Source organism: Odontesthes bonariensis, chromosome 22 (genome assembly GCF_027942865.1).
Source record: "Odontesthes bonariensis isolate fOdoBon6 chromosome 22, fOdoBon6.hap1, whole genome shotgun sequence".
Taxonomy (NCBI): Eukaryota; Metazoa; Chordata; class Actinopteri; order Atheriniformes; family Atherinopsidae; genus Odontesthes; species Odontesthes bonariensis.
Window position 1 is genome coordinate 17559975 of NC_134527.1, and position 21734 is coordinate 17581708.

A 21734-nucleotide genomic window follows, 5' to 3' on the forward strand; every position below is an offset into this window, starting at 1 on the left:
CTCGGACTGTGTTGTTTGCTTTTCTCACGTGCAAAGATGGATTATTATAAGATCCAAGCAGGCATCTCACACCCCTAATCCATATATAACATTTAAGCATATTCAGTTCTACCATTTACTTTAACTGCTATAATTACAACTCACCTAACCCTCCCAGGTCATGTCCATTTCTGTTTTCTTGGAAATAGAAATCTAGTTTTTTTTTTTTTAAAGATGAGACATTGCACAGTACTGCTGCCTAACATTGTGACATCAGTAATAACACAAAGGTTGTAATCTTTTTGACAGCGATTGAAAATATAGCTTCAAAGGAGTAGAAGAGATTAGATTTCCAAGACGGACCAAATAAAGACAGAGATATGAAATCTTGAAATGGGAGAAAGTACAAATGCTAAAAACCATAAAATGCAATAATACAGCCAGCACAAAAAGTTTTAAATGACTAATCAGTACGGCTGATATCTTCTTATTTTCCATAAAGGAATGGATTTAGTTTAAATGAGTCCCAAATAAAACTTCTGGAAATGAAGTAAAAATACTCTTTAAGAATAGTTTTAAATGAGATATTTATGACGACTACACAAAATTTAAATTTGGTCACAAAAAAATGTAAAACAAGTCCATGCGTTCAGTTCATTTTAAACTAAAGATTTTTAGAAAAAAAAAAAAAGTTCGAGAGAATTGCTGAAATGATTCAATTTAGTTCCCGTGGACCCAACTTCGAAAATTCATGACCAAACAATGTTTGGAAAAAAACAGCTAAGGGTTAGGTGAGTGGGCAAGGAACGACACAGTCTTGCAAGAGGCACACAACTCCTTTACAACTGTTACACTATATCTCTAAGGAAAAAAGTAACATCAATAGCAATAATCAAATGATGTGAATGATACACATAATGTAAGTAACAGTCCTTACATATAAGTTACATCATTTACATTAATCTCATCTGTACTTTAAATCCAAATAATACCTCAAAAGCATCCTCCTGATAATACTATATGAATGTATATATTCATATTACTAATGTGTCCCACTTAGCATTAATATCCTGATATTTTTTCAGCTTTTTGGGAGTTTTTGTAGGGACATTGGTGACATTTCCAACCTTTTCTCTCTGCCTTTCATGTATGTGTATGTGCACATAGTGTGGTGTGGTGAAGGGACCTCAGTTCATTCACACAGGCAATCTAAGAGTTATCAGCTCCAAGGACGAGCAAATAAAAGCCACCCAGCCTGTCTGAGGACATTTTATCAAGCCCTCGTACCCTCCATCTGGTCACAAACAAATCAAGAGCCAACTCCTCTTTATATCTAAAATATCCCAACTGCTCACCTGCTCAAGAAAAATAATTAACTACATAAATGAAATCTCAAGCTGATTGGTAAAAGATGGGCCTGTCCTTGGGTCTTTCTGTCTCTCACCGGCCTCTGATTCTGTTATGTCACAGCTGTGACCTTAATACACCGAAGAGAGGTTTCAAGGATGAGCCGGAACAAAGGAGAATGATGATGTCTTTTTCAGATTTCATAGAGGCATTTTTTTTATATCTATAATGCCTTGTAATGAATTTTAAAGGCTCTTTATGGATTTCAATTTCACTGCTTGATAATGTTTCAGTGCTGAATAACGTGGCTGGTAGAAGTACTGGGAGCTTCTTAATTTGATAACAAAGCCTTTCTTGGCAGCATCACTGCATGAGTATGAATGATTTTAACTCTGACTGCAGTATTTCCTCTTTTAATTACTGAATTAGAATGTAGAAAAAAACCCTACAATACTAAAATTACAGAATTGACTTTAGCAGACTGCGATGAAAATTCCGAAATACATTTTCAACATTTGGCATGTAGTGTTAAGATTTCGTGCGGCCATACTCAGAGCTGCTGACATCTGTTTCAATGTTTGGTCTGTTGCATGACGTTCTCATCTAATCAAAACTCTGTTGAATCTATAGATCTAAGCAGTTGTGAAATGTTTTGGGTGAATGTCTGATGCTCGTTTTTTGATTTTTGTTGCATGTCTCACTGCAGGATTTTCCTGCACCTTTCTTATAAGAATCCCTCACTGCAACCTTCAAGCTGTAACATCTCAAAAGCCTGTGACAAAACGCGCAACTTGCTTTTACTTCATTTGGGTGTAATTTCAAACTCTGCCTGTTAGAAGGCTGCTTGCTGAATTTCTGTGTCTTCCACGCCACCACACTGCAGCATACTGAACATTTTATGTTCCGTCAGGAACCGTCACCAACATTGTTGCCTCAATTACATTCAGCTCACAGTGACTCTCAGTGACACCTCAGCTTTTTGGTCTCCCCCTCCTCCACCCTTCACCCTCTACCTCTGGTCAGGGTCGATCAATACTTCCCCTGTAGCTTATCACTAATGTGCAACTGGCTGTTTGTCCAAACTCTGCTCTGTCTACATAAAGACTTGGACGGGACAGTGTCTAATCCAAATGCACCACGTATCACCTCATGAACCTCGCGGCTGCGGACTCACTACTGGACTTAAACTGACATTTACGTAGACACAAGGAGCAGAGAACCGTGGGCTGACTGCTGAGCATGAATGCATGGCTGGGAAGACCTTTTGAAACATAAGGTGAGTTGGTATCGTCCTGCAAGAGGACTGAAGATTTTGTCAATATTTTTAACAAACAATTTTACCTGTAGCCTAAAGGCAGGATTTATGATCAATTGAACAATCTGAGGAATCCTTTTAGGACTTTTTTTTTTTTTAGAACAGATGTGTTATGTATGTTACTGAAAAAATAGACGCATCAAAAAGTAACCAAGATTGTGTGACATATACTCTGAACCAGCTTTATTTATCAGTTACATTTTAGAAAACTTCAGCAACATTTGTTTAGAAAGATCTTTTACTTTTACTAGTTGCTCTTTTACTTAATTTTTTTTTTGTCACGCACTCCTACTTTCACACAGAGACACGAGTTCACACAGCTGCAGTCATCCCCACAATCAGTAAAAAAAAAAAAAAAAAAAAAGCAGCTTGACCGGACTTTGGACACTCACATAAGCCTGGAGTATTTAATTGGTACATTTCATTCTGAGGTTACCTACATTTTCTTACTCCTTTTTTTCCCCATTTAAGCTTGATATAACCTGCAAAAAAAGTGCTGTTGTTTTTCACTGAAAACACCACAAACACACACAGATACACACACACCATGTTACATTGTACTTTTTTTCCTGTTTTGCTTTCTGTCAGTTTAACACTTCTCTTTGCTGACTCCACACATCCAACTGCTCTATTCCCTTTTTTTTCCCTCCAGGCAATCTGTCCGTCCACCAGCTTGCATGAACAACCCACACCATCTCCACATCTGCAGCAAACCTTGTCCTCCAGAGCTGTGGAGTGTGACAATGGTGTTTGTTTCCTGTCTATCAAACGCCATTATCACACTAAATAGCTACAGTGTGAAAAGGACCTCGGTGCATTCCTTCACTTCCTGGGTTGTGCGGTGGATTGTCTTCATTTTGTCTTTCATTTGTTTTGTAGCTTCTGTTTAATCCTTACTTCCCCTCATTCATTCTGTAAAGCATGGACATGTGTCCCCATGTGTCAAAGGTGGCGACAGCACGGGATACGTTACACCATAAGCAGAGATGGAAATAGACATAAAGTGTGTTGGAACATGATGTCGCGCCTCTGATTGCAACCTGCTTATTTTTGCATTTGAGGTGCTAACTTGCTGCTGGAGACCTTCACCTGTAAGAATAGATTGGGAAAAAAAAAAGAAAGAAAAATGCTACTGCCATGTCATGTGAGTGTTTTCAGCATGTAAACAGTTATTTATTCTTACAGTGCTGCGTTTTATGATTGTACATTTGTCAACATGCCTGGCATAAATACATTGTTTGTGTGTGTCTGCTGCTTTAGAGTGAACCTTCATACGCCATTCCTCAGAATGAAATAACAAGAAATGTTTGACGCTTCACAAGTGCACTCAATCCCAAAAAAAACAGGCAGTTATATGAACAGAATATGTGACCTGATCTAACTTCATGTGACAAAAATCCATAATGAGCATTTGTAGACCAATAACACCTCTTTGGGAACAAAGAACTACTGTTTGCAGACATGTTGGGCACAGCCCCAGCCTTCAGCCTCATGTCAGCAGTTTGGCTCAGGGATTTAAAAGGCAATGGAAAGAGTAGGACGGTAGAGAGGCTGTATTTGAATGGCTGGAATACTTCAGAGATCATATTGATGTCAGGTCAGTGTGCGATTACTTTGACATGCCTTTCACTTCACATTCACTGATTGCCACAAGCCTAAACCAGTGTACATATTTGAAATTATGCCAGACGTTAGAAATAAATGTTACCGGAGGAAACAACCCAGATAATTATACATCAGCTAATTTATACATACCTCTTTGAAAACAAAATGTTTCCACGAGCTTTAACTTTACAGTGTCCTCGGGTTGTTTCCAAAATATAAAAGTCCGCTTATCCTGAGCTCCACGAAAAGAAGAAATATAATGATACAACATTACTCTTCATACACTTTATCGCAAGTTTACCACCTAGCAAACCGACACACAAAAGCACCCACTCATACAAACTACTTCAGAGACATTTCCTCCAATCAATTAATTAACAGGTCCATTAATTTAATGAACTAATAGTTTGAAAACATCACAGAAGTAGAAAAACAATTAACCATTCATAAAGAAAATATATTGCACTCCATCAGTCAAGCAATCTAAGACATCCCAGTTCATCACTGCGGATAAACTCATAAAGTGTTCCATAAAGTTATCACAGGTTTTTGTCAAACTTGTCAAATAGAGACACAAATGCTTCGTAGATCTTCATGAAAGTAACTACATTTTCTCTCAAGTGTTCGTCTCAGATCAAACAACAGGTGCTGGTTGTATGACAGTCCTTGAGCCTTTCAGTGTCACGCTGCAACCCAAAACTCTTTGACTTTCTCTTCGACATCCTGGTGAAGAGGGTCGCCAAAAACACCACCATTTCAAAACAATGAAGAATGATTTAGTCCAAGATTCTCCTCCTGTTATGACTTGCCCTTCACTGTCGGCCCAAATGTTTTCTTCTTGGGTGCAGCAGAGGGTTGGGGTTTAGGTTTTGGAGGAACTGTGGCCTTTTTGGCTTTGGGCTGCATGGATTTGAGCCCCAGGATCTCACAGTACTTGTTGCACAGATGCAAGACTTTGAACTGGTCAATGAAGGAGGTGGCACAGTTTCCTTTGAATCCCTTATAACTGCAAAGTAAAGTGATATTAATTGAACACTTTGTGTGAATATATTCGGACATTATTATTATCCCAAAGTAAGATAATTAACGAATACTCACCCTTTCTTACAAGTGGCTATTCCCACATCAGTAAGCCTCATTCCGACTCCTGGGAATGAAACAGACAGTTAGCTCTGTACATTATAAAACCCAAATGAAAGTGGTTAAAACAGATGTTTCTCCGTTTTCCTGACCTTGCATATCAGTAACCAGTAGGTTGCCCCCTGTCTTTTGGAAGACCCAGTGCTGGAAAGCACAGCATTTCTGTCCCGCCTCTGAGTCGCGTCTCATCAGGTTGATCTCTTTGCCGTCCTTAACCGAATATTTGACAAAGTCACCAATCAGTTCCTCTTCCAGTGTGGCATAGGGGATGTCATTGGATGGACGATGAACCAGGTAGATGGGGATGATCCTGGTGGGTGCATGCACATGGTAGTGTTTGATAAGAGAACAGAAATTCTGTGGAGCGTTCACAGCGTATTAAACATGTCACTCACTCTGGGACATCCCCGAAGGCTTCAATGGCCTGCGCCGCAGCGGTGTACGCTTTGATGTACTCCCTCGCTGTGTTCTGGACATGACACTCCTGCAGAGCAAAAAGCCACTCGAACTTAGTGTCTATAACACAACATGTCTGTCCACCATTACAGTCCATCAACAAGAGGGATAGTCCAGCTTTAATGAAACATTAGTTGATTTCATTCATCAATTTCTGGTGTTTCTTTTTGTTGGAAGATTCATAGTTGTACTGTGAGAAAAAAGATGTTGAAATATATAGAGGGATAGATAAAAGAGTGAAAGAATGAATGATTTAAAGAAACAGAGCATTACTGAAATTTGTGGAAACATATGAACAAATGTAATGGGAAAAAAATTGATAAAAGACATCACATGAAAATAAAAAGAAGAAACATGCAGAGAGAGACTAATTTCCATGCATTACATATATATGTAAATATATATTACTTTAAAATAAATTATTATACAGTTTGATATGTACATACAGAAATAAATGAAAGAATACATCCATTTTTTTATGATATTCTTTCATGTTTGTTTTATTACTGTGATTTAAATGATATATATCCCTAATTATTTATTTTGGTATTTATGTATGTATTTGTCTTTGTATTTCCATATTTTTATCGAACAATTTATTCTCTTATTCAGTTCTGTTTTCAGTTTTTTTTCTGTTGTTTATTAGTTGTTCATCAGTCTATTAATATTTTATTCCTACATTAATTTTCTTACTCTGGTAGACATGTCTATCACCTTATTTTCTGTCAAAATCATTTATCAAAACATAATAGGCATGCCTGTTGATATCACATATGTGCATATAAGGAACTTTTATTGGGGTTTTCCTCCACAAGCTGCATCAGTTACTGGAATATTTCAATTACTGTATTTGATGCAAAATATTGTACATTTACCATGTGTTAAATTCAGATTAATAAAGTAACTACTGTATATTTTAATTGTCTGACAGCGTATTCCAATTCCATCATGTTGTAGAAAAAGTATGTTTTACCAACCATACCATCTTACTATACCCATGACGTTATTACCTCCACAGCCAAATTGAAGTTCTTCTGAACGAGCTCGTCGTTGTTGTTGGTCCCGTAGCTGATAGCGTTGTGCACCTTTAGCACACAGGAGTATCCTGGCACCAACAGGGGTATCTGACCTGCCTGCAGCTTGGTCCGGAAAGCCCGCCGATGCATCCCCTCCCCAAAGTGGACCTTTTCAGTGACAATGCTGGCGGGATGTTTCTCTCCAAAATGTTGGTCTGAAAGGAAATCTTCTTTGAACAAGAGCCCAGAACAGTGGACATCCTCTTCTTCACTGCACACTCCTACAGGTGCAGCTGTGAGGAGATGCAAACAATGTGTCATTTGCCATCTTCGGTCAGCTGTGTGAAGCAGTAAAACACACTTGTAGATTAATACTCACCTGAAACTGTCTTTGGAGACGGAGGGATGACAATCTCACTGAGAACTGAAACATAGCCGTGACACGGAAAGAAAACAATGAATTTTTGTAACTTTTCACTTCTCTTGTTCTGCCAATTTTACAGTTGATGTTTTTCTTTTACCTTCATATGTGAGCAGGTAGTCTAAGGTGACTGATCCATGTAAGCTGCTGATCCGACACTGGTACTTCCCCAGGTCTTTGTGAGAAGCATTGGCGATGGTCAGCGACACTCGGCTCTCATCCCCTGCGCTTTACAGGAAGGAAAATTTCTCACCAAATGGGTCACACAAATCTTGGTACTACAGTCATCCCTTTGGGTGGTAGATATTAAAGGTTAGGTTTGGTGTCTTTATTTGATTTACTGAAGTTTCCTATTCCACAAATTGAAGTGACCTTGGGTAAGATACTGAACCCTGAGTCGCCACAAACATGTTCCTCACTTTGCATTTAAGCATCTATTTAATGAATAAATGTAACTGAAATGTAAAAAAGAATGTGGTGGAAAAGTTTCAGTTCTCCGTCAGAAAAGACTGTCTGTGACTTAAAAGCTTTTAAAATCACTTACGGCATCTATAGCAAACACTTGAACTAATATTGATTCTTTAAGTTAACTATTTTCCCTGGCTAAACTACAGTGTGTTTAGAGTCCCACTCCAGCAGTTATTAATCCCTTAAAGACTTGTCTGTGTTCCATCAAAATCAAGCTGTAAGCTGTAACAATGTTAAAAAAAAGGCATGTTTCTGAAATTGCTTTGTTAGGACTTTAAACTTTTTCCCCTCTTCTTTGAATAGAGATTTAAGAACATTAGCTAACCTGACTCCTCTAACATCTCTGTCCTTTAGCAGCAGCTAGTTCCCACTCCCACTTGCACCCACTTGCACCTGGCTTACTTATCATAGCTTGTGCTAACCTGTAATTTCATAGGTTCTTGTCAGTGCATGCAATACACCCAACTGTACAGCCCCACCTCAATGGTGGTCAGGCTGGCTGAATGTGCATTTCTGAGACTTTAGAGGTGGCTTTGCAGGTTCAAAGCTGAAATCCACAGCTATCTTGATGACTGATTTTGCCCATGATATATTTTGTAGCACATAAAAAACATAAAAAAGAGCTTTAACGACTGACCCTGTTGGCGGCAGCACATTGCTTAGCTGGCATGTGTGTCACCTGCTGTTGAACTCAGGGGAAGACACCTGCAATCTACTCAACACTGACTAGCTCCTACAGCCCCACTTGGAAGAAACTAAGCCATCCATTTAAAGAAAGCAAAATGCAATGCCAAATATAATCCCACCAAAGCACTGCATTACCGATTGGATGTTTTCTTTACTGATAATTGTTCTATATCTAAACTGCATGTTAAATCAGTGATCAATTACTGATGATTTATGACAGGCAGAAAAAACTGGCACCTGCCTCTGGAGATTATTGCTTTACTGTTGCCAGAGAGCATTTTATTTAGAATCATTTAAATGTGTTAGGTATGTGTCAACTAAAACAAAATTTAAGGACGTTGAATGGTGCTTTCCATAGACCTGAGTTTTGTTACGGTATCATGTTACACAAAGATAGCGTTTGACAATATGGTCAAATGAAAATCATGTCAAATGAAAGTAAATACCTTCTCTTGATCTCAGCCAGGACATTTCCCTCTCTGGTCCAGCTCACAGTGTTGTCAGAGAGGGCTGCAGAAAACTGACACCACAGACACAGACTCTGAGTGTCCCCAATCACTGACACTGCCTGGATAGGCTTCACCACCTTGAGATCTGCAGAGATTATGATTTTATAATGATGATTAAAATGTGTATTTACTCAATGTGAATCAGTGTCAAAAATTGGCCATGGTTCACAGAAGAAAAGTTGTTGATGAGTCCCCTCACCTTCCGTTGGTATGATATTCTGTTTGACCACCTCACTGTATGCCTTCTTACGAGCCGCTCCGACTTCTGCCTGGGTCTCTTCTCCTTTTGCCTTTTTGGTAGTTTCTGCCTTTGGTAGTTTAGACTCCAAAACACTGACAATCTTTCCAAACCTATCTCCTGACACGCGTCGTCTTTTAATGGCGTCATCCTTCAGAGGACTGGAGATGTTTTTGGACTTGTGGTCTTTATGATCTCTGTGATGCTGAGGTTGTTCTTCCTGAGGCGGTTTAGTCTCTGGTTGTTGGGGTTTGTTCTCAGCACTAACTGACAGGTCAGCGTCCTTCTGAGCTTTTCCAACTTTAGGGCCCAGCTTGGCCTCGAACATATCTATCCTTCCCTTTGCAGTCTTTGGTTTCGCTCTGTTCTCCACATCATTTGAAGGCTCCCCTGCAATCTTTATTGTTGCGTTCTGACCATGTTTCTTTTTTTTCTTGCCATGTGGCTTGCTCGTACCCTTCTCAGTGGCCACAACAGTCTCAATCACCAGTTCAGCCTCCGTGGCCTCAAGCTCAGCTGCAGTGTTTTCATTGGTTTGATTTTCTCCTGTAGTGGAGTGACTTTCTTGCTGTTTGCAGGTTTGCTGGGTGGAAACATGATGAGATATACTCTCCGTTTTTTTTAAAGCATGCTCACCATGATGATGACCAGACGATTTCTCCTTTTTGGAGCGTGTTTTACCCTCTGAGGGATTCTTGTGAGTTTTGTGAGGCATCTTCAGTCCAGACTTCTCAGATACTGTCACTATGGATACGGGTTCTGCAGCCCCAGAGAAAAATGGGTCATTCAAATCTAAAGTGACGTATGCAACACGGCTCTCCTCTGAGACGATGAAATGATCTGAAGGAAAAAACGTGAAGTTTGCGTGTTCTCGTCTGAGATCGATGATCTCCTCAGTTTTTCTTGCAGAGAGGAAACACTCTGCGGTGTCATTAGTGTGCAACTCCTGTAGTTCTCCCAGAGAAAATATCTCAGCAGGGTTTGTTGTGTTCTGCTTTTTACGAATCAGTTTATCATCACCTTCCACAGATAGTTTGTCAGTAATTCCATCTGGCGTTGGGCAGAGTGTGCAGTGTTGTACGTGATCACAACAGAGGCTGTCATTGAGAGACCTTTTGGCACAAGTCTGATCTCCTTCCAAGCTGCTATTCGTCCGACAAACGAGGGAGGATCCACCATTGAGAGGAGCTAAGGGCATAATAAACTCCGGACTACCCAACTGTGGCGCCTCTTGATGGGCCCCATTAAGATCTGGCGCAGTGTTAAATGACTCAGGTGCACGCAGGTCAGGTTGTGTGTCCACAACTGGCACGTCTGAGATTGTCAGAGTGCGTGTGGTGAGGAAATTGAGATCTATTATGCTCTTATTTCCTTCACAATCAACCTGCTGTGTGCCCACTGAGCCCAGCTGGGGGAAACTGCGTTCATCTGTCACTTGACACAGTCCATCTCCACGGGGCTGGAAATTAAAACAGATAACATCAGAGATATTAGTTGAGTTTAAACAACTGTGCGTTTCTGTGAAAAAAAGAGCGTATTTAAATTCACTCAGATGTGCACAGAGATAAAGGCAAATAATAGATGGAGAACATAATGCTGTTAAGATGCTAACTTAAAGTCAAAAGCCAGCTGTTATTTAAATGTTGAGTCTTTCCTTTTCAATTTTTCTGGTCAACACATACCTTTCTATAGAGCAAGGCAGATTATGAAACCCCATGCCTCTACATCCATTCCTAAAATCCATACGTCCCGCAAGCAACCAAAACCTTAACATTACAGTCAAAGCCTGGATATGCTTTGCACACCAACCTAAGCCAGTAGGAAGGAGTCTTCGCGACTTGAGGACCTGTCAGCCTCCTGATCTTGGATTTTTTAAGGGAGATGTGGGTGGAACGGGTGTGTTAAAGGGCGCAAAAGAGAGATAGAGCAAAGCAGGGTCGTGTTTCAGTCCTCAGCTGTGCTCTCCTTTCACCCCTCCACCCTGACACCCCGCAGATGCATGCTATTATCATTGAACTCTCAGCTATTATTAGATGCCATTTCGGTCTGTCTGAAGTCTTCCTCGCTGGCACTCCTGTTTCCACCAGCACCAAACGTCTACCAGTCTTGAGCCACTGGATGGGAGACCAAGCCAAAGGACTTTTCCAATAATTCAGAATCAACACCGGGTGTAAGTCCTGACAGTTCTGGCTCCGACAAGAAAAGTTACTCGACAATACTTGTGAGTCTCACATGAATTGACATAAATGGATTTTGAATTTGTCACTGATGGTATGTCAGCAATCACAAGGACAAGAGCGGGAATGTCTCTTAACACTCAGGCTGTGTTTCCAAAGTGCATTAGAGATTTGTCGCTTTGGCTACGATGTGAAGGTGATCGCCGTTCTCTCTAGGTGAATCTTTCCACCCGCTCTGCCTCACACTTCAGTGAGCGTATGTATTGACAGATGTGCATGAAACAAACTCATAAGCAGATACTGTTCTCAATTCTAGCAGGAAAATCTTTAGCCATATTTCCTGCTTTTTCACATCAAGTTGAGCAAGTTTCTCAGTTTTACAATAGCAGAGATGACAATCAATAAAATCTACAACATAAGAAAGCTTACCTCTTCAAATACCAGCTCGGTAGGGGTGATCAAATCTGTGTACTCTGTTATATTCAGTATGACTGGATAATCCTTATCACTCATAAAAAAGTCTGGCTCAAAAAACTTAGAATATCCATCAAACTGAGAAAGATCCAAATCATCAGAAGATGATGGTGAAGCAGTCAGAGTAACCTCAGTTTCATCTACACTCTGTCCTCCAGTAGAAGCCACAGTCGTGCAGGATGAACCCATGGATGAATGCTGGGCAGTGGGGGGTGGGGAGCATTCTGCCTGACAGCTCTGGAGCTCCTCTGGCTTCTTTTCTTCTTGTCTGGTGGTTGCTGGATCACATAAGGATTCATAACTTTGGGGGCCTCCTTTGTCACGGAGTGCAGGCCCTGCAGCTTCAAGGCAAAAAGAGAGACAACTTTGCCCAGACTGAATGGAGCTCTCTGGGATATTTTGAGTCTTCAGAGGCTGATCCTGGAGACCCATTGTTTCCTGCAGTTTCTCCTGAACTACTGTTTCTTGATCTTCTTGCAGTATGTCTGCCTCTGTGTGAGTATTCACCTCCTCTAGAGCCTGAGTCAAAGCATCTATCTCAGCTCCTATCTCTGCAAAGGCAGCTGTGAGGTCTTCTGGCGGAGACTCTAGGATCCCTGTCCAGTCTGAGAGTGCAGTCGCCCAGCTGTCCACTGATGACCACCTCTCAACTGGTGGCCCCCAACCTCGAGTGTCATCACAACACCAGCCAATCCCCATGCAACCATCAGGATTGCAATCTGACACTTTTGTCTCTTCTGGGGGAGAACAGGACTCAGTTGAAGCTGAGTGACCTCCTCGCATCACAGAGTGACCTGTTTTGTCCAAAATCTCCCTATCTTCTATCATCTCACCAGTCAAATACTGGCATGCGTCCAGCCAGTGCTCAATGGGGCTGTCACTGCGCTGCAGTTGGAGGGTTAAACCAGTGACCTCTGCTTTCTCTAATCTCACATCATTTACCGACATCAAGTCCACCTCCCAGGCATCCACAGCAGGTGCTCGTAACTCTTCGTGTTGGCTTACCTCTGACACACCGCCCTCAATAGCTAGTTTCTCAGTAGAGCGGTGATGACATCGTGTCACAATGCCTGCTGAGTCACATACCGCAACATGCGTACCACAGTCATGGTTTGCCTTCCCCACTCCTGTTTCTGAAAATGGCTGGTATTCAGGACATGTAATATCACGTGGATCTATAGTTTGGCTCAAGTTGAAGTCATGTGTGTCACTTTCAAAAATATAAAGGTCTGACATTGGTGCTACAACTATATCACTGTCTAAACTATCTGACTGAGGTGATAACGATCTATGCAAAGGAGTGGGCTGACTGTGTTTGAAGTTGAAATTGCAACTGGCGAAGGGCTCAGTGGTAAATGGCTCTATCAAACCCTCAGCTGCCTCAGAACCCTCTGTACTAATTTCCTGCCTGACAGAGAATGGGAATAATGGGTCTTGTTTTACACAAAACTCTGTGAAGGAGGACTGGGGTGGAAAAAAGTCATGAGAGAACTGGGGCAAAAGGGGTAATGTAGGCTCTGATGTGCCCAAACAACAACAAACCCTGAGATCGTCATCGTTTGGTGAAGGCTCTGAGCAGTGTGAAAAATCCTGTGATGTGTTGCAGCTGGGCAGTGAAGACTTCAAACCGTCTGAGTCTGGGATTTTTTCCTGAGCGGAAACGTTGAGTGTGGATATGTCAGTGGTGACTGAAAACTCACACACAGAGTCTGTCACTGTCTCACGAGCAGACAACAAAAAACAAACAGAATCTGAATCCTTAGTTTGACTGTCTTCGGGAGCCGGTGCTGACCGTCTTTGGTCATCTGTGCAAAGGAGCGACAGATCCATTGGGAATCCTTATATTCCTTCTTGAGGAGTCAAACAGCAACTTCAGCCTGAATCTTGGTGACAAAGTTTGATGACTATTCTTCTTATTTCGGCCATCACTCAACCACTGATCACAGCTTGTATTTTGAGATTCCGTCCCTGAAAGGTACAACACGAGGTCATCAGTAAATATAAACCGTGCACAACTGACCAGCACAATAAACTCTAAGACTTGAAGTACATGTTTGAATTTACCTGAAGTAAGGCCTACCATTTCCCTCTAGCTGTCACCTTGTGTGATATGTTTATCTGAGCTGCAGGAGATGGCCTCTTCAGTGGCAAGTTGCATCTATTTTAAGGATTTTCAAGTGACCCTTGACACACCTTATCACAGGAAACCTTCTTTTTGTAGTTACTTTGTTGCTGATAAAAGCACGTGTGGTGGCTGTCAGCTGAAGAGTCCACTTTCTGGTTTCTATTGTAATACATGGCAGAGACATAGTAAAACATACATTGCCTATAATTTTCAAGAGACGCATATCCAATTATTGGATCTGCACAAACAAAACTGTTGGTAAAGTGCCTACATTCCAACATTCAAAGTTGCTCTTATCAGAGAATTTCAGCTGCAGTTATTTAGGGACATGAGGTGGCTGTAAAAATGACAGATTTGAGTAAGACCACATTACCGGCAGTCTAACATTCAATGAAGTTTATAAAAATGTAATTCATTGACGAAAATGCTCTTGTCTTTTGAAAAACAAAATGCTCATTTTGAATATGACATCTTCAACACATATCACAGAAGTTGGGCAATGATGTCAGTAACATCACAAAAATATGAGATGGGGGTTTCACAACTCCATCAAAGACTGTTGGGACTGTTGGAACAGGTTCGTGTTTACCACTCTTTTGCTTCATCTCCTTTTCATTACAATTTAAAGCCTTTGAGAACTGAAGAGACCAATTGTTGTCATTTCGAAAGAAAACTGTTACCCATTCTCTCCACAACAGAATTTAATTTGCTCAACAATTTTGGCCTTCTTTGTTGTTTTTTTTCATAATACATTAATTCTGGTTAAGTGTGTGACAGATCTGGATGGCAAGCAGGGTAGTTAAGGTCCTTGACAAACCAAAAAGTGGCTTGGCATTGTGTAGCGTTACCGGGTATTTATATACCTATTAAATATAAGGATTTATGAGATGTTCTTACAGTCTCAAATAAACCTTACCTCGAATTCAGGGCACCACCTACCTAGGTTTTTAACTTAATTTAAGTCACAGTCAGGTAGGAAAACTGTTCGAAATCTTACGATCCTGGTGTTAAATTAATCATTCAATTAATATTCAATTAATATTCAGTCTCATATCTCGCTACTTTCGTGAAGTTCTCGTTTGGTTGGACAGACATTACGTAAAGAAAGCATACGACACAATCTGTGATTATAACATATATATATAGATATATGAGCTGTTTATTACAATGATATGATCTTAGACATGAACCTTTAAACAAACAGGAGATGCATTGAATATGGGTGATTATATAAAACACTTAGTGAATATAAGATAAAATATGGGAATGGGGAGATACTGGATGTATTCAAATAGTTTGGGTTGGCTGACTATTTGAAGCTAAATACTGACATTTCGGATTAATTTATCATTCTGTGAAAGCCTCGAGACATCCATCAAACCCACTTTAAGGTGAAAACGGGTCGGTCTTACTGTGCTGAAGTTCTGTTCAGCCGGTTCGGAACACGGCAGCGGCCACGCGGGTCCGAGGGGATTTCTCTTCCGCTCTCTGGGCCTTCCTGGTTGTGGTGGCTGACTTTAGCGGACTTCTCAGTTGCTTCTTTCACCGGGAAACCGAAACGATGGTGCCGAGGACTGTGGTTAGATGGTCGAATCTTTTGGGTGTCAGTGGGTCCGTTGCTTCTCTGATGAAGTGAACTTAAGTTCACAGAAGATTAATAAAAGGTTGCTTGGAGTTGGCTTTCTTGGTAGGAAAAGGTGATGATGGCGTGTAACAGCGGAGGTTTAGGACGTGCGACGTAGAAGGACGTGGATGGCGAGGGACGAACAAAAACACGTAAAACGTGCATCTTCAGAGTATTTCAATCTGTTTCTTTGTTCGGGTCTTTCTTTCTCGTCTCCGGGGTCTCACTGGGTTCTGGAGGGTCTCCTCCGGTCGTCCGCTGCATCGTTATCCACACGTCCTTCCGTTCTCTCCTGAGATTATGGGAAAACTCCCAAACTCTGGTGAGCTCTTCTCTTCTGCTTAAACCATCTCCAAAACTCTCTGAGCAGCTGTTCTCTGCTCAAATCTCCTTCTGAAACTCTGGGTTGGAACCCTTCTGGAACAAGAGGCAAGAAGCAAGAGAGCAGACGCCTGAAGCGAGCCAGCCAACGAGAGAACTAGAGAGAGCCAACTAGAAAGCGTTTTCCGCGGGTTCCGGGTTTTGACTCTCGGAGGCGGGGCTTACACTACTTTTTCAGCCAATGACATGCTTGAACTGTGTGCATGTCTGTGTAAGGTGATCTGTGCTATATGGGGATTTCTGGATTTAGACAAAGAAAACTCTTATTTCTCCATTACTCCCATCTCATAGAACATTTGTCTCGGTGATTCTGAAAACACCACATCTTGTTAAGATATGCAGATTAAAGATATAACATAGACTTGTAATATAAAGACATCAAAATAACACACATGATAAAGACAATTATGACTTTCAAAATTCAGATGAATATCTATGAAATCGTGACATATGAATAGTGAACCACACAATATTAATTTTCTGTGTTAACAATGGGGACACCAAACAAATACCAAATAGATACTGAAGGGACATCGTTAGAAGTTACTAGTTGCCTATATTGTCCATTTTACTGAGTCCTCTGGGATTTAAATGTTCAACTAATCAACACTGCAGACCACTAGGGGGCAATGTGGTTCCATCAGGCAGGTTGGGCATTTTCCAACAAGTTTGTTTCTTTGTCAATATTTAAGCCAGAATCGTACAAATTGTCTCTATATGCGTCTTGTGATCAAGCTGGAAACCTGAAAGAAATTGTACACGGTTATCAAACACATTTAATATAGTTTTAAGATTCGACTAAAAGTGAGTCTTATGAAGTCTTCTCAGTTCGTATGTAGCCATCTGGTCTCTTTCTCTGGGGGAGAGGGTGTTAACATGTCAATTCGATTCATGGTGAAGATAAGATAGTGAGGTCTCCAACATCTCCAACAGAAAGGTTCTTTGTTCATTCGAGTTTTCCAATTTTTATGGCAAGTGTCTGTTGCTTATTTTTTTTTTTCACTCCCAAAAAGCTTTTAAGAAGGTAGAAGGTTGTCGTAAATTAGGCAGTTTCTGTCTCTTTTTCCTTTGTGGAAAGAAAATGAAGATCTGGTTTATATCCACATACGTAAACATCCCCCACAGGAATGTTGGTTTTGTCAAAGTTTGAAAAACTCTTAATCCACACGGCACTGTGACTGCTACAATTGGCTTGCTGAAATGAGCAAGACCTTCCTTGAAAGAGATGTCATCTTTGTAGCTCCAGTGTATCGTAGCATGCAGCATTAATGGAGCCTTTACAGATGAGCAACTCACACACAAAATGTGCATGAATGCACACCCACACCATCAAATATGCTGGCTTTCGAACAAGTCCTCTTTAGCCTGTCGGTTTAGATTAGTAAAATCACTGGTCAGTTTTCCACTTCCAATGCCAGCTGGGGCCAACGGAGGCTCTTGTTTATATTTCAGTCTCTGCATGATAGAATAAGGGTTTAAGTTGCATTTGTGGATGTAGTGATGAAATGATGAAAACACCGAGCTCATATTGTGATTGCTACCATAAAAAAGTACATTTGTATTTAATGCAGTGCTGGAAAAGGACCTGAGAATCAGCCATGGTCCTTTTTTCAAAGTCCCTAAACATTTAATTGTGTTGTGTATTGAAGATAAAGAAAAAAAAACAAAAAAAACCAAATTCTTCCTAAATTGTTAATTTTTTTACACTCATCACAGAGTAATTATCTCCTCCCCACGGTGATAGTAATTAAACCAATGTAGCTTTGTTCTAGTTTGTTTAAATGACTTCAGAATCATAGCCTTCTGTTTTTATTTACATTTTCCACGGCGTTAAAATTTTTTGGAAATGGGGTCACATGTGTGGAGGGCTGATATGAAGTGTTGAAGGGGAGGCTTCAAAACATTCACTCTGATATGTAAGATGGAAGCCGGTGGCACGGACACTGGAAAAATACCAGCACATCTTCACCCATGACCTGCATTTCTCACATTCCTACTTTATGAAGGACACCTAGCCTAGTGCTCCCGCCTCTGATGTTTTCTTTGACATATGCATAACCCATAGATAGTTTTTAAACATATAGCTATATCCACTCTAATCTACAATTTACACTTGCGAGTTTTAATCTAATTTTAATTCACGTAGGTCTTGTCGGGGTTGTTTATTGGTTTGCTAAAAAGGACGAGATCTGTATTGACATTGAAAAAACAATAAAGCTGTCAGCACCTGAGAGCAATGAAATGAAATTTGATTTCATCTTCACCATTTGTGCCAAAATAGATCCATCTTCAGTAATACAAACCCTCTCAAAGCTTCTTCGTGAAGCTTGAGAGGCAAAAGCTCAAGAAGTGATTTTCAACAGTTTTATATCAGGGACAAACTAAACAAATGTGTGTTAGAATGTGTTCTACTGGTAAATAAGTTATTTCAAGGAATAGATTCTGATGTTTGATAGAGTGTGTCACGTGACTCATGCAGCACAGCAGAATGTATGTTTGAACATATCAGCAGCATAGACAGCATTAACCATTCCAACAAACAAATGACAAAGTACCTCACAGACGAATCACAGATGATTAATAAAGTATCATAATTACTTCAGGCATTAAAACAGTTGTCTAGTTTGTGAGGGGGGATTTCCAGCCATGCAAACAGTACTTACCCTTTTCATAGCCGTGTGGTTGAGGATAAAGACATGATGTAGGACTTCAGCATAAGCTCAAGCGGAGCTGGCCGTCTCGGGGTGTGAGTCTATTTTTAGTTGTTGTCCCCCGTAAGGCCAAAGTTAGTTACCTGATATTGGGACCATGTGCCGATCTCGAACCTCTAAAATACGATATCTATATTTCAGGTCTGCTTTATAGAGGGGAAAAAGTAGTAAAATGTTTATTTCACGCCTGTTTTTTGGGCTCCCCTTTCACATTGGCCAATATGTATTTTGTTTAATTAAGTTACAGAGAAAAGGGATTAATGCATGAAAAACATGCTAAGGCTTCAGCTTGGAAACAAATACAAGACGAGGCTGTATATTTTTGTGTTTTCTTAATCCACTACAATACTTTGTGCCAAAATTTCTTGTGTGACATCATACTGTTTGACTTGAGGGTCATATTTCTGGCAACATTGGCACCCCTCTAACTACGCTTATAAAACAACAATGTGTTGATGTTGTTGTTGGTATCCAAAGCAACTTAATGAGGTCAGACATCACGCTGAAGCAGTTCCAATTAGTTCACAGCGCTGTGACTATGATTATATGAGATTTTTGCATCTCTTTTGGCCAGTTTTATTCCTCTCATGAGTAACAAATGAAAGGAAACCCCATATGGGATCAGTCGGTTTCCAATTTCTAATTTATACTTTTTTCATTTGTACTTTATTTACAAAAATGTTGAATGTTGGAGTTTTAAGATGTATTGCAATAGTTTTGGAGAAAAAAAACACCCCACTTGATTAGCCAAACTAGGAGATATGGTGTGTAAAAATTACAAATAGGGCTTTGTGGGTTAGAAAAAGCAAACGTGAGAGTGGTATAATACCCAACTTGCTCAAAGAACACAAATAAGCATAGTTTGCAAACTGTTTTCTGAAGACAAAACAGTATTTCCCTCACGTTCCCTTCACTCTTTTCTCTAAGATTCAAGTGCATAGCAGTTTAAGACGGAATGAAATATGGCTGTTACACCATTGTTCATGACAGGTGAGAGGAGCCCATCATTTTACTGCTTTAAAGTCAGCGCATTGTAAATAGCAGTTTAACAATCGGAACTCTCCAGTAAAACAGCAATGCCTCAACTCTTTTCTTTTTTAAATTAATAAATATTAACTGACTATTTATAGCTTCACCCCGTCTGGGTAGACCAACTAACTTTGGAAGGCAATGTGTAAAGTCATTATTGTTAGTGTGTGTGGTCTCAGTTTAACATAACAGGAGCCCACATTGTAGTTGCTGACAGCTTTGTGGTTTATCAAAAGTTGTTTTTATGGTTAAGGTTGGACTTTTACTTTTGTTAGGGTTAGGATAAGAGGCTATGGAATGCTTTGTGTCAGTGGCAGGACCTCATACGAATGAAAATATTGATGTTTTGCAGGTATATATAACTAATTAGAGAATTGTTTTATAAATGTACAGCTGAAGACACAAAGCGTCAGAATTTTGTCATGTCCGTCTACTCCATTTGTACAATTATGTAACACTTGTGTTCCTACCTGCTCTTGCTGTACGTTGTAAATCTATCAGGTAACAGATGGAATATAACTGGAGGTTCATAGTATGTCACGTCAACCCTGAGCTTTACATTCACTGAGTCACCAAACAGCAAATGGACAGGAGCAACACGAAATCAGTGATAACCAGTTTAATAATTCCATTGCTGAAGTACAATAACATGGATTTTAAAAGCTATTGGCGCAAACAACAACACAAGTTTCTCAACAATATTCAGTACTTCTTGAACTGTACGTGCAGTACATTTGTTCCATTACCCAAAAATGTACCTGACACGGTGCTGTGGAACATTTGAAAGGAGTCTGACAGTCTCAGAAATCTTGAGCATGTTAATGGGAGGTTTTGGAGTAGATGTGGCCTCATGGAGTCATGTAGTCATGGAGAGAGAAGTTTCATCTTACCAAAGCAGGCTATATTTTTACCCCATGTTGTTACACAGACTGCCTCAGCCTGCCATCTGTAGTCCTTTACTAAGCTTTCAGGGTCATTTTGAGAATAATGGTGCACATGAAATGAATGTGTTCACATTTTGTCGGTGAGTGCGTGAGCAAAACAGCTAAACGACGCTCGAGTGCTATATCAGGTAACTACAAGATATGGAGCAAAAACGTCTCAGTTTGTCATTAATCTAAACCCCACTGAACACTCTGCTTAAGTAATGAAATGAATAGGGGACTCATGTAAACACGGCAAAGGCTGAACCTGGAAAATAAAACATTCGATGTATTTTGTCTTTGTCATGGTGACAAACATGACATTCAGTTATTTAAAACTTCCTCAAAGTACTTTACTAAAACATTGTGCCATCATGCTAATTTAATCACATTATTACTCAGATGATAATAACAAAACAAGGAGTGTCTTTTTGAGTATGTGGCAGAGACAAACAGCAGCAGGGAGATGGAGGTATTTACCAAGGATTTGCCTGCTTAATGCAACACAAAAGAGACCATGACTCGCATAAATGAGGTGCTAGGGTGAATGAGTGGCATGCTCTTTGCGTCATAAGACACGGAGAACTTTTTTTATGACCTCATCAGATGAGTCAAATGTCTTGTGTGATTATGACTGACTGTGAGGATAATTGCATTGAAAGCGTAGTCCAAGTCATTTGCATTGTCTGACATCAGAACTGTTAATATTGGAGGAAGGATGTTAAGGAGTGAGATTAGACATGACTCAGAGTCAAGAAAGGCACTCACTTTAGAGAAGCAGTATTTCAGGAGCTGTACTTACAGCCTTTTCCTGTCCAAATTTTAGAATGAAACAATGTAGATAAACAATAAACATGAAAGAAAACCCTTCGCTAACTCTAGATGGTCAACATTTGTACACTTCCAAAGCAGTATATCAAATTCTAGAGCTGTTTGCACAAAGGCTGCAAAATGCCACACAAATTTCAATTTGTTTAGATTTTTGTTTACTTCCTGGAAAGATTTTGTCAAAAAATATTGGAAGGGAACACAAATTTTGTTAGGACTGTGAGACATTTTCTTCATCTGTGAACCATTGGTAAGATTGTCAAATGATACTGATAAATATA

At 40.1% G+C, this 21734-nt stretch overlaps 1 protein-coding gene across 5 annotated transcripts; it reads right to left on the reverse strand.

The window, feature by feature from the left end:
- Positions 1-3786: 3786 nt before the first annotated feature.
- On the reverse strand, positions 3787-21686 carry alpk2 (alpha-kinase 2). Of its 5 annotated transcripts, none has more exons than XM_075455115.1 (11): positions 18626-21686; positions 11788-14116; positions 9143-10640; positions 8881-9028; positions 7380-7507; positions 7238-7282; positions 6853-7151; positions 5782-5870; positions 5479-5696; positions 5345-5393; positions 3787-5252 (listed from the first exon to the last, which is right to left on the reverse strand). In XM_075455115.1, exons 2-11 carry the CDS (start codon positions 13660-13662, stop codon positions 5045-5047), a joined length of 4557 nt encoding a protein of 1518 aa, XP_075311230.1. In that variant the 5' UTR covers positions 13663-14116; positions 18626-21686; the 3' UTR covers positions 3787-5044. The 5 variants fall into 5 exon arrangements, with proteins under 5 accessions (XP_075311230.1, XP_075311228.1, XP_075311229.1 ...); XM_075455113.1 differs by having other exon boundaries at positions 15370-21686; XM_075455114.1 differs by having other exon boundaries at positions 11788-13800; positions 13913-21686.
- Between the last annotated feature and the right edge of the window lie 48 nt (positions 21687-21734).

Coding starts and splice junctions, on each gene's coding strand:
- alpk2 (XM_075455115.1), bottom strand. CDS start 13,662: ATGGATCTGTCGCTCCTTTGCACAGATGACCAAAGACGGTCAGCACCG. Junction 7,152..7,237: donor GTCTCCAAAGACAGTTTCAG/GTGAGTATTAAT, acceptor ATCTCCTCACAG/CTGCACCTGTAGGAGTGTGC. Junction 5,253..5,344: donor ATAGCCACTTGTAAGAAAGG/GTGAGTATTCGT, acceptor TTTACTTTGCAG/TTATAAGGGATTCAAAGGAA.